At 41.5% G+C, this 13,023-nt stretch overlaps 1 protein-coding gene across 12 annotated transcripts in view; it reads left to right on the top strand.

Moving 5' to 3' along the window:
- Positions 1–13,023, top strand: part of SLC25A40 (solute carrier family 25 member 40) — a 142,740-nt gene that overhangs the window by 76,933 nt on the left and 52,784 nt on the right. For all 12 annotated transcript variants that reach the window (XM_033931232.1, XM_033931235.1, XM_033931233.1 and 9 more), the window contains 2 exons: positions 7,331–7,504; positions 9,289–9,398. In XM_033931232.1, coding sequence (XP_033787123.1) covers positions 7,331–7,504; positions 9,289–9,398 — 284 coding nt within the window. The remainder of the gene's footprint in view (positions 1–7,330; positions 7,505–9,288; positions 9,399–13,023) is intronic.

Here is a 13,023-nt window from a genome sequence, read left to right as displayed (position 1 = left end):
AATAAAATTTCAAACAGTGAGTTAAAAACATGACCAATAAAGGCTAAAAAAAACACAATCAAAAATAAATCATGAAAACCAATTATAAAACAGCGGATAAGAACAGTTGAAAGTAATTCTTGAGAAACTATTGAAGAAAAAGGAATAATTGAAAAATATATATTTGAAAACACACTGCCAAAAACCAGCATGCACACCGCTGTGTCTAATGATAGAGGCATGACTGCCAGCTAAACTTAAATATCAGAAAGGAGCACAAAGAGTGGCAACTGAAAAACTGCATGTGCATGAAAACCATGCTGTGCTTTGTAGAGCTAAGGCAGGTAGGTGAGAGCACCATGTTATAAGCAAGAGGACAAAAGAAATCAAATCACTCTCATAGATAGAGTGTAGGATGAATAAAAATGTGATTCTCCATAAGTAAAGGAGGACCAGATTCTGAAAAAGTTGAATGTGAGAAGAGTGCTTCTCTGATGGTGTGAACTCGGTGACCTCAAGATATCCAACTATCTTTTTATGCTTATTGGTCGGGCTAGATGCAGTGCACTGGCTTCCAAGGTCTTGATTTCCAGATGGATCCGTAGGGCCTTTCAACAGCATATTACCTGTGGAAAATGGTCACCAGTCTCCATAAAGGCACATTCGACTAGAAGCATGACAGCTTTGTGGGCGGAAGCACAGATGGTCTTCCCCCAAGGAGATTTGTAGGGCAATGACTTGACCCACTCTACATACATTGTCCAAGTTTTACAGAGTAGATGTAGCCACAAGGGAGGGCTCTGCTTCTTGGTCCTCAGTATTATGAGCCTTTGTAGTAGTCCCGCAATAGTGCAATAGGTCCGTCATTCTGGACAGACAGAGCATACAAAAGCAGTCCCAGAAATCTAGAGCGGGAACAATTTCTGGGACTGCTTTTGTATGTCCTGTCTGTCCAGGATGACACACCTATTACACTTGAGAAAGAGATTAGGTTCTTACCTTGCTAATATCTTTTCTAGTAGATAAGTGTGTCATTCTGGAGCCCCACCCTGTCAGTTATCTCCTTCACCTGCCTACCCTCTCAATCAGAAAGTTCAAGTCCAAATTGAAATTTGGATGTTGGGGGCGCTGTTGAGCTGAGATCCAAGATGGATGCCTACAGTTTTCTCTCCTCTCCAACTACTAGAATATTGATCTGAGCACTTATATAATTCTGATCCTTGTTTTTTTGAAACGGCTCAAAACAATCATAAGATGTCGAAGAACAAATTGAATAAATCTGAAGCTCAAACTTACCTCTCTTCAGGATCCAAACAATCGAAACATGATCCACCATCCCAAGAGAAGCCCTCAACCAGCAAGTACTTAGCCACGCAATTGGATGAGGTAATTGATGAGATTAGAACTCTCAAAGATATTATAACAAAGCATTACTACATAAAAACTGAAATGTCTTCATTTACCAATTCCTTCGCATCCTGCCAGACTAGGATTGAAACTTTAGAATCCAGAGCAGACACAGCAGCGCTTTCCTTTGTGCAATTGGAAGAACAAACTCAGCTAAAATTGAAAAAACTAGATCAAGAATTGGAAGATCTTTCGAACAGGAACCGTAGAAACAATATTAGAATCATCGGCCTGGCAAAAGGTTTGGAGGGAGCTGACCTAACCAAGTTCCTTATGAATAATCTTCCTGCCCTCCTCCATCTTACTACGGACCTCCCGCTGCAATTTGAGAGGGCCCCCAGAACACCCTCATATCAAAATCCTGGTTTTCCACATCCTAGGCCAATTGTGTCAAAACTTTTTCGATATCCACAAACCATCCAAATCTTAGCAGCAGCTAAAAGTATTACAAACCTGAAGTATAATGAAAAAAAAAAATTCTCAATGTTCCAGATCTGGCGAAAACCACTGCTCGGAAGCGTAAATAATTTCTAGAAATGCGTGCCAGATTAAAGTCAATGGGAGCGAGATACGGCCTTTAGTACCCGGCCAGAATGACTGTTACCCTTAATCTAATCTTCTATTTCTGTGTCGCCATACCTAGGCAGGCTCAAGCCGACTTATAGAGATGGGCAGGGGTGGAGAAGGGAGGAGGAGGGGAAAGGGAGAAGAGAAGAAGTAGGAAGGAGGGGGTGTGTGGAGGGGGAGGTGAGGGTATGGTGATTAAGTGTCAAATAGATGAGTTTTCAGTTTCTTCCAGAATATGGTGTGATTAGGTTCTGTTCTGGTCGTTTCTGTAAGTTCATTTCAAGTTTTTACTCCTAGAAAGGTGAACATGCAGTGGAAAACACGTTTGTAGTGAAGATTCACGCGCAACTTTGATTCACCAGAACAACTACAAAAATACTTGGATCAAGTTCAATCACAGGAGATGTCTTTATATTAATATTTTGGGGGCCTTTCTTACTCTTGTGCTGTAATTTGTGATATCTTGTCTTATCATCTCTCAAATGTGCTAATTTTTCCTTCTGACTTCCTTTTTCCAATCCCTTTCCATATTGTTTTTCCCTTAGGTGTCTCCCAGTCCTATTTTAAAATGTATTTCTTCCCCCTCTCCCCTTGAATCATGTACAGTGTAAAGCCTTTGTGAAGTTTTCATTTAGCCTGTTGCTTGTTTAGATCCTTTTATGCTTTGTACATCACTTAGAAATTGAATAGGCGATTTATCAAATTTTAATTAAACTTGAAAACTTAAATACTGACAGCTTTTTATTATTTTTTACACTCTCCATATGACTCTTCAAAAGTTGCAAAATGAGAACTTATCTGGAATAGCTCAGCTATTCTAGATAAGTTCTCATTTTGCAACTTTTTGAAGAGTCATATGGAGAGTGTAAAAAATAATAAAAAGTTGTTAGTGTTTAAAGTAATGTGCTATGATTAAGAACCCACACATTGCGTAAGTAACTCTGTATTGCTGTTAGGTACCCTGAAGTTTTTGAGCACATAAAAAGTTAAAAATTAGTGCAAAATCCGAACCATAGACTTGCATATTTAAGATTTAGTGACAGGTGTAGGGGGTTTTCTTTGGTTATACATCCATCTTTACCATTAACTTTTAACATTTAATTTTCTTCATTTTTCTGCTTTCTTCTCAAAATCTATCTACTTTTCCATGTCTTCTCTTCCCATCCATCCATGTGTACCATCTTCTCCCTCTTTCTTCTCCCCTATTCCCATCTATCCATAAGAAGCATTTCTTCTTATCGCTTTCCTGCCACACCCATTGCTGTGCACCATCTCATCCTTCACCCATGGTCAGACAACTCTGTCTTCCCCCTCATATGATCTGGAATCTCTCTCCTCTCTCATGGTCTGGCATCTCTCTCTCCTTCCTCCTCTCTTCCCGAGATCTAACATGTCCTCTCCTTTCTGCGGTCTGGCATCTCTCCTCCTGCAGTCTGGCATATCTCTCTCCCCTCCTTCCCTTCCATTCCTTTCTTCAACTCCTCATGTGTACCATCTCTCTTTTCCTCTGACACCCAGTTCCTCTTTTCTATTCCCTCCCTCATATCAGCATCTCTTTCCCTCACTCTCTCTCCATTTTTCCATTCTATGGCTCATGCTCCCCTCTCTCCTTCTCTTCATTCTATATCCCAAGTTCAAGCCCCCTCCCTCCTATCATTTGTCTGAAGTTTGTGCTCCCTCTTTTTTTTTTTTTTTTTTTTAATTGATAACTTTTATTTACAAAAGAAAGTGAAAACATACATGCAACAATACAGGAGTGCAGTGACACTTCAGCACTCCTCACTACCAATATAAAGAAAGAAAGCCATGGATACAACAAACAAAGTTATCCCTCCCCCCCCCTGCACCCATATTTCCAAGTTTCATAACAATGCCATAAAAGGGCAAACCGCCCCAAACTAAAGGAAGCAAGGTCCCATAGAACAGTCAGCAGGGAAAATTATGTAGGTCACCCGCCAGTCCACAAAGCACTCCCATCACCGGCCAGCCCTGGAGCCCCCTGCCGCACGTGATCCAAAAGGCCTGTCCACCCACTGCCAGCGAAATTCTGCAGGACGCTTCTGTGGTGTGCCCCCTTCCCCCGATGGTTCAGGCTCCTCCAAACACTCAATACCCTCCTTCTGCAACAACGCTTTGGCTTCAGGAGCTTATGGACCCCATTGATGGTAACCACTAGTCCAAAAGAGAAGGTTCAGCGGTAGCGCAAATTAGCCATGGCAAGATCTCTGGTCACTGCCTTAAAAGACCGCCACTTCTGAAGGGTGCTGGCTACCAAGTCTTAATATAATTCCAGGCAACAACCTTTCCAGGAGACTGTGCCAAGCTCCTGGGCACGACGCAACTGTCTCTCCTTTAGAGTAAAACTTTGGAGACAAACAACGATGTCACGGGGACAGTCGGCCACGCGGGGTCCCAGAGAGCGCCCGCTCTATCCCCAAATTAATAGAGTCATCCTCAAGCAGCCACCGGCCATACTCACTCATTTCAGGTAGCCCTCTTATGTGAAAATTATTCTTCCATGCTCGATTCTCAATGTCCTCCATTTTAGTCAAGTCTGCAAGTTCTGCCCGTACATCTTCCACTCCATGCTGGGCTTCCGTGACAGTGTCCACACAAGCATCCACTCTTGCCTCCACCGTATCAATCTGGGCACTCGTATCAGTCAGATCTTGCTTCAGTTCATGGATGGCTGCTGTAACCCAGGAGGCAACCTCTGATATTTCAGTTTTCATTTCTGCCATCCACCCTTGCATATCCAAGCAAGTGAACAAGGCCACTGATCCTTTTGCCTCCTCCGAGTCTGGCCCCGTATCACTCTCCATTAGTTCCCGCTCCGGAGAAGAAGGCGCTCCCACCAGCATTTCCCTACCTCGTGACGGCGCAGCACCACTCGATCTCCCTCACGCTGCCAGGGCTTAGCAGGATCTGGATTCTTCCTCGACGTCATGCACCAACGCCAATTCTTTCACTGCCCACTCCTCTAAGGGCTGCACCCACACTGAAAAAGCTTATATTAGCAGGAAAACAGGCGGCTAAAGGCGGAGCCTCAGTACTAGACCACCATCTTTCATGGTGATGTCTCTTCCTCCCCTGCTCCCTCTTTTTTGAGTCCCAACATGCCCCTCTCCCTCCCTCCATTCTATGCCTCAACTATTTGCCTCCCTCAAGCGAGTGTTTTACTTCTGGCTGGCTCCCTCCTCCTTACTGCCGCATTCGTTTCTGTGCACAAAGCCACAGACAGGGGCTCCTACATGTGTCCCGCTCCTGAACTGGAAGCTTTCTCTCTAATGTCCCAACATCAGAGGGAAGGCTTCTGGGTGGAGCAGCTGTCCTTGTTTTGTGCACATAAACCCGAATGCGGCAGTGGGGAGGAGGGAGCCGGTCAGAAGGTAAAACACCCGGGGGTGGCAAAGAGGAAAACATTGCATCGTCCTCAAGCCGGCGCAGTGTCACTGTGGGCCACATAGAATAAAACTTGTTAGAAAGACGTAACGGTTGTAACTCAAATAATGCTCTATGTGTCAACATCAAAATCTTAAATTTAATCCTAAATTCCATTGGTAACCAGTGGAATTTCAAATACAAAGGAGTCACATGATCACAAATATGTGCATGGCACAACTGAATCGCAGCTGTTTGTAAGCGCTTTAATTGCCCTGCTGTTATTCCTGCATATATTAAATTGCCATAATCCAATTTAGATAGTACAGAAGTATGAATTAAAGTATGTAAAGATTTCTCATCCAGAAAATCTCGAATAGCTCTAAGATGTTTTAACGCCCCAAATCCTTTAGCAACTATGGACGAGATCTGTTCCTCAAAATTCAAAATGACAATCAATAATAATAAAACCCTAAGCGCGCACTTCTACCGCCGTGATCCCTGCCTCCGTGATCCGTAGCTCCGTGCCAATACAATGAGCCTGTGGCGGTTTTCTGGCTCCTACTGCGCATGTGGCATTTGAAATGGCGACCACGGACGCAAGGAGGTGGAGAACATGCCGGTAACTCCCCCCCCTCATTAATTCTTAAGAGGCCCATGCAACGGAAGCAGCCGCGGTTTGGGAACAGGTATTGATGGGCAAGGGGAGCAGGGAAGAGGTGCTGCTGAACGTAAAAGGAAGAGAGAAGGGTTACTGCTGGACAGGGGGAGCAGGCAAGGAGTGGTGGTGGACAGCCGAGGAGAGAGAGAGAGACAGAAAGAAAGACAGACAGCAGCCAAGGAGAGAGACAGAAAGAAAGACAGACAGACAGAAAGCTGCCAAGGAGAGAGAGAGAGAAAGAAAGAAAGATTGACAGACACTCACATCTATTCTAGCACCCGTTAATGTAACGGGCTTAAAGACTAGTCAATTATAATTCCCAAATTCTTAAAGCTATTTACCATCTTTATACAATAATGATCAAATGAGAAGTCTAATTGAGGCGTTGCTTTATCTTCTGAGATACAGCATTCCACTGTGTTTGACATATTTAATACGAATTTATGTTCTCCCAACCATTCTTCTATCTTTTTTAAACCATCTATAAGTGGATCTAAATCTAATGTTAAAGGAGATAATCTATAGACCAATAGAATGTCATCTGCATAAATATACATACTAATTCCCAGTTCCTGAATTCATCTTGCAAGAGGACTAAAAAATATGTTAAACATAATTGGTGATAGGGCTGAACCCTATGTACCCTACATTCTAATGAGCTGTCCAGAGATGTTAATCCACCAGTGACTACTCTAAAAGTACGACTTTGAAGAAAAGCTGAAAACCAATCCCAGACAACTTCTTTTAAACCATTCTCTTGTAAGAAATTCAATGAGAGTCCATGGTCAACTTGCTCAAATGCTAGAGTGTAAAATGTAAGTGAGCCATTTATATGGGTGGTCCATGGGATGGGTTAGGTGTGGTTGCCATTTACACAGATTACTAACAGAATACTATAAGTTACCTGCACTCCTGCAACATTTATGGATGCTGGTGCTGGGTTTATGCTAGTGTTCTTTAAGAATGCTTGAGCCCACAGGTGTCCTCCTAGAATAGGCTCAACTGCTCATGTTATGGTGCTTAATTGAAGGTGTCCTGTTATAGAACTGCCTCCTATATGGGTTGTGTTTACTACATAGGCTTTGCATTTACCACAACATTAACTACAAAAGTTATAATGCAGTATGTTCAAAATCTTACCTCACTTTAATAGAAATATTTCTAGATTTACTAGGCACATTTCCAAAATGAAAAAGCTTGTTTTCTTTTACTGCTGACATTATCACTATGTGCAATAAAAAGCAGCATTTAATTATGAAATTTAGTAATCCTTATCCATCATTTGTATGCCTTCATCTAGATTAGCACAGATATGATGAAAATTTTATTTTCCAGTGGGTGCAGTAACTGTGATAAGTCCATTGGAGCTGATTAGAACAAAGATACAGTTTCGTCCTCTGTCTTACAAGGAGCTCAGACTATGCATCAGTAGCTCTGTTGCGAAGGATGGTTGGCTTTCTCTGTGGCGTGGGTGGAGCGCCACTGTTATTCGAGATGTGCCTTTTTCAGGTAAAATTTCAGGTCCCATATATTTTATTTATTTTTATAATTTATATACTGTCTATATCTAGACGGTTTCCTTATAAAACTTACCTGACATTTATTGCCCACTTTCATCTATTGCCTGTACAGATGAGATGACTTACTACAAGTATAAGATAAATTGGTACAGCAGATGTGTGTAGATTCAGTAAAAAGAGAACTAAAAACAGGTATTCATCTCATAGCTGACTGTGAAGTTCTAATAGCAAAAAAATACCTTTACAGATCTCTTCTCTCAGTGATGGTTCTTGATTTGTTACTCCTTCCTCAACTCCCAGATATGTATGTACACCTTCATGTTCAAGTTCCCTTATCTCAGTCAGCGGCATATTGAGGGTAGGTTGCGCCCAGGGTGGTGTTTCCCCCTCCCCATGCCCTTCTCTCCACCCCCCAGCTCCTTCCATGCCCCCAAGTCACCCCTCATACCTCTGAATATTCACCAGTGCGAGCAGCTTCTCCGGCCTGCTGCTTGTGCTATTGTTAGCTTTTCCTCCCTCTGATATCACTTCCTGGCCTCGTTACTAGGAAGTGGTTTCAGAGGGGAGCCAGGCTGGCGCAAGCAGCAGGCTAAATTTGCTTATGTTGGGCGAAGATTTAAAGAGGGCATGAGAATGATATGGGAGGGTGGAAAGGTGCTGGTGCCACCCACCAAAATTGCGCCCAGGACATTCCAACCTCCTCCTTACTATGCCACTGATATCAGTCTTCAATTAGAAGGAGATTTTAAATTCTCTGTTTCCCTCTAAGGGAAGTTGCCTTGGAACATTTGTCTAGACTAGTGGTTCTCAATCCAGTCCTCAGCGCACACACAGCCAGTCTGGTTTTGAGAATATTTGCAATGAATATCCGTGATACAGATTTGCATGTGTTGCTTTCATTATGTGCACACATCTTATGAATATTCCATATCCAATTTATATATGCTTTGAAAAAGGTGTGTGTTCTGCTTTTGCTTGTGTAATTAACAAAATGTATATTTTTAAAAAATAGTTCTCAAGTTAAATGGAAAAACAATTTTTCTATGAAAATGAAACAGGAGTCTCTCAAGGCTTTCTATTATCTTCTACTCTTTTTAAAACCTTTATCTGGGTAGTGTGCTACATTTTTTCTATGCAGATGTTTTAATATTTTTTCCATTCAGGAATTTACACGTATACATATATAATATTTTGAAGAAAAAAAATATATATAAATTAAACATGAATGGATGGTAACCCATGGACTGAAGATAAATCCTATCAAAGCTAATGTACAAGGGTAGAGGAGCAAGGTACAGATAGATATTCAGTGTATGTCTTTTAAGATTAGAAGAATCAGAAATATAGTGAAATCTGAAAAAAAGATCTTGGGAGTTAAAGCCAACTTTAGATTGTTAATGGAATAACATGTGAATTCACTGGTGAAAAAGGTATTTATCTAAAAATCTGTCATATTAAATCTTTCTTGGAAACTGTATTCACAACTGATCGTACAAGCTATAATATCTATAGATTATTGCAATATAACATTGTTGGGACTACCTGAGAATCAGATGCAGAGAATCCAAGTTTTACAAAATACTGCACCAAAAATTGTAATGGGGGGAGTAGGATTTTGCTCCACCTTATTTGATTAGATTTCACTGGATTCCAAATCTGAGTTTAAATTGTTGATTTTTAGCTTTAAGATCGTACATGACCTTTGCCCAGCTGAATTTACTGGCTGTCTCTGCTTAACCCATCAAGAAGTTCATGCTCACTTTATTTTCATAGCATTGTACTGGTATAACTATGAGCTTGGAAAGCAGTGGTTGCATCAGCTATACGGTACCCAGGAGCCAACATTCGGGATCTGTTTTACTGCAGGGGCAGTGTCGGGCTCTGTAAGTCTGCATTAAGTTCATTTTTTTCCTATGCCACTAAATATGTATTTCATCTTTTCCCCTTTTATTAGATTCTTGATAACAAGGAATTAAGCTAAAACCAGTAACCTCATGAACTCAGTATCTATCAATTGTGGGGCTGTGTTTATGTATAAGGTAAACAGGTTAAATTAGAGTAAAGGGTGGCAATTTGTATTTTGCGCAGCATCATCAACATCTCTCATATCGGGCAGCATTATGGGGTAAAGATCTGAAACAATTGCTCATGCTTGGGAATACTTATGTGGAATTTAGGAAACACCTAAAAACATATCTGTTCCTAAAGTACGTAGGCAGCTGCACTGCACAATCTCTCCACACAACTGATAGCTAAACTTCAACTCTGTTAATACTACTCAATCTGTAACATTTTTAATCATTATAAACCGCAGAGAACTTCACGGTCCTGTGGTATATAAGCTGTTATTATTATTAGTTTAGGTTTTAGTGATCTTTCATCAGGCTGCCTCAGCTGTCTCTACTGTAACTGCAAATTTCAATGTGTTTCAAATTTGTTTTTCTGATTTCATGTACATATATTTGTAGTTAGCATACAGTATAGAACATTTTATTTATCACATTTATACCCTGTATTAAGAGACCAGTAGTCTCTCTGGTAGTTTAGCATTATGGTGAAACAGAGTTCTTATATATAATTGTTCCTTGTTTGCTTGGTGTACTATTGGCTATAGCTGTTAAGCTCACCTCAGCATAACAGTACTGCACTCTGTGATCACTGACTGTTGGGATTTAAGCTGTTTTCCTGCTGTTCTGAGGTAATGATGCTACACACTGATAGCCGAAAAGGCAGTTAAATACAGTAAAACCTTTCCCCATAAGAAATAATGGAAACTTAGATGATTCATTCCACCACCCAAAAATTTTAATACAAAATACTGTATGTACTTGTATTGCAAGACCTCGATCATTTAGAACAGTCACTACATTCCTGCAGCGTCAGAGAGAGAAGAACCATCAGTTCAGTTATGATGTGATGTGATGTGTATATACTATATGTACTTGTATCGCAAGACATTGCTTGTCTATCAAGTTAAAATTTAATAATGTTTTGCTTGTCTTACAAAATACTTGCATATCAAGTTACTTGTAATCCAAAGTTTTACTGTAATTACATTTGCTAAGGATATTTATAAAATTAGACACAGAGAAATGACTAGAAGCCTAAGAAACAAACAAGAAGGGAGAATTAGAATATATTGCACTAAATGAAGAGACTGGGAGACTTGGGCTGGCAGATGACATTTAATTTAAGCAACTGCAAAGTAATGCATGTGGGGGAAGAGGAACCTAAACTACAATAGTGGCCAAAATTATGGAAACACTGAGTTTTTTGAGATCGCAGAACTTTATTCATCAGTTGCTGTAGTTAATTATTTAATCCTGCAATATTTGATTGTTTATAAACATTACTGGTAATATTTGTGTAGTAATTTTGTTTATTTTGTGGCTAGGAATGACTTTTGGTAATTTGACATAAGAAAGGTAAGGTAAGCAATCAGTTGTGTTTCTTTTTATATATATTGCTTAGATTTTGAGTGCATATAGTACAGTAGGTTGTTTGTTTCATTTTGATGCTCTAATGTTGTCACAGCTTGTGGGTGTTGTGTAAAGGCCCATTGTGCAAAATTTGAATTACTATTTGAATTAATTGTGATTTTATTGAATTAAATTAATATTAATTGTCTAAATACATTAAAATGCTGCATGCTAAATTTTGCAGAAGATACTTGACTGCCATAACCTTAAGAAAGGGCTACTGTTACCAAGAGATTGCAGCCAAACTTGGTCAACGTGTGTCACCAGCCGGGATACTGAAACTCTGCAAGCGCTTTGAAGAGACTGGAAACATCAAAAACAAAGCTGGAAGGGACTGAAAAAAGGTTACAATACTTCAGACTGAAAGCAGGATAGTGAGAATGGCTCTACAGAATCGGAAACTAATTGCTGCTGACATCAATAAGTCACTGGTTGAAACAGGGGTGTTGGTGTCAGGCCAGACAGTTCGCAGGTGAAAGCAGGCCTGTGAGCAAGAATTCCAGGAAAACGCCCTTCCTCAATGCATTTCAGCATCATAAACGTTTGAATTGGGCTAAAGAGTATGCCAGATGGACCACAGAGCAATGAAAGAAGATTGTTGTGGAGCAATCAGATCTGAATCTCTAAATTTGGTAGTGACTCTGTCTGCTATATTCGTCGGCAACCAGGAAAGGACTGCTTGCCAGAGTATATTACTGCCACCATGAAGCAATGAATGTAGCTGGCAGTTGCACAAAATGTTCTGGCCACCTCAGGGGAGACTCAGTTTTGTATATCAGTGTGCCAGGTTCTCCTTTGCACACACATCTCTCATCGGTGGTGGTGAGCCCTTGGCTTCCCCTGTTGCCCACGCCTGGTTTTCATCAGCAGTCAGTCAGATTTGGTATTGCAGTTCGCCGGGGCTGGGGATTCCGTTTCAGCTGCAGCTGTAGCAGCGGGGAAGGCCATGCTTTCGGTGCCGCTTATGTTTTCTGGTGACAGTATGGCGACGGCCCTACCCTTAGTTTTGGCGGAAAGCCTGCCTAGTTTGCCCACAGCCTCAGGTGACCTTCCTCCTGTCTTGGAAAGGCAGGAACATGTTTTACATATGTCTTCTACTCCTAACATAAATGCTGTGTTAGCCTCGGGGGGTGTTTTTCCCTTGATTTGGTGTTGGCCATGTGAAAGGCTTATTTACTGGCAGCTGTGGATCCTGCTTCAGTGCCAGGGTTCTCAGGGGTCAGCTTTGTGGGGTTTGTCCCTTTCATGGCCTTCCCCATTCAGTCTCCTGCTGCGGCTGCTTCTGTCCAACCCCCTTAGCCTTCATCCAAGTGGCTGTGGGCATCTTGGGATGAGGATTCTTATATGACTGATCCGTTTTCTTTGGATAAGGAATGAGATCTTGGGGTGAACCTTACAGATCCTTCAGGGGGCCTGATTTGTTGGATGGAGCTTTTTAGAGGCGCCAGTTGGCGAGGACGCATCTGTTGTGTGCATATTTCAATGGGAAGAGTTGCAGGAGCTCATTCTTCAGGTGTCTTCAGTTTTAAACTTTGAAGAGGAAGTTAAGGTCCCCCCTCGTGTTGTGGACCCTCTGCTGAGAGGAATCTGGTTAGCATCCTGCTCTTTCCCTATGCATCAGGATATCCAGGATATAGTGCATGCTCAGTGGAAAGTTCCAGAGATAACTTTTCGCATGGGGTGGTCCATGGCAAGATTCTACCCCATCCCTGATGGCGATAAACTACTATTACTATTATTAATTATTTCTATAGCGCTACCAGATGCATGCAGCACTGCACAGAGTCAGATAGAGATACATTTAAGCTTCCTGTTGTTGATGCAGTGGTCTCGTCTATCACGCACAGACATACTGTGCTGGTTGAAGGTGGCTCAGCCCTGAGAGACCCTCAGGACTGTAAAATGGAGGCTCTGCTTAAACAAAGTTTGATGTTGCTGCCCTGGCTGTCCAGGTAGCAATTTGTGGCAGTCTGGTTTCTCAGGCTTGTTTGTGGTGGTCTGAGCGAGTTTCTTGACTGCAAGTCTGCTG

This window comes from Geotrypetes seraphini, chromosome 2 (assembly GCF_902459505.1).
Source record: "Geotrypetes seraphini chromosome 2, aGeoSer1.1, whole genome shotgun sequence".
NCBI classification, from domain to species: domain Eukaryota; kingdom Metazoa; phylum Chordata; class Amphibia; order Gymnophiona; family Dermophiidae; genus Geotrypetes; species Geotrypetes seraphini.
The sequence above is the reverse complement of the archived record's forward strand: the minus strand, read 5'-3'. Positions and strand labels throughout refer to the sequence as shown.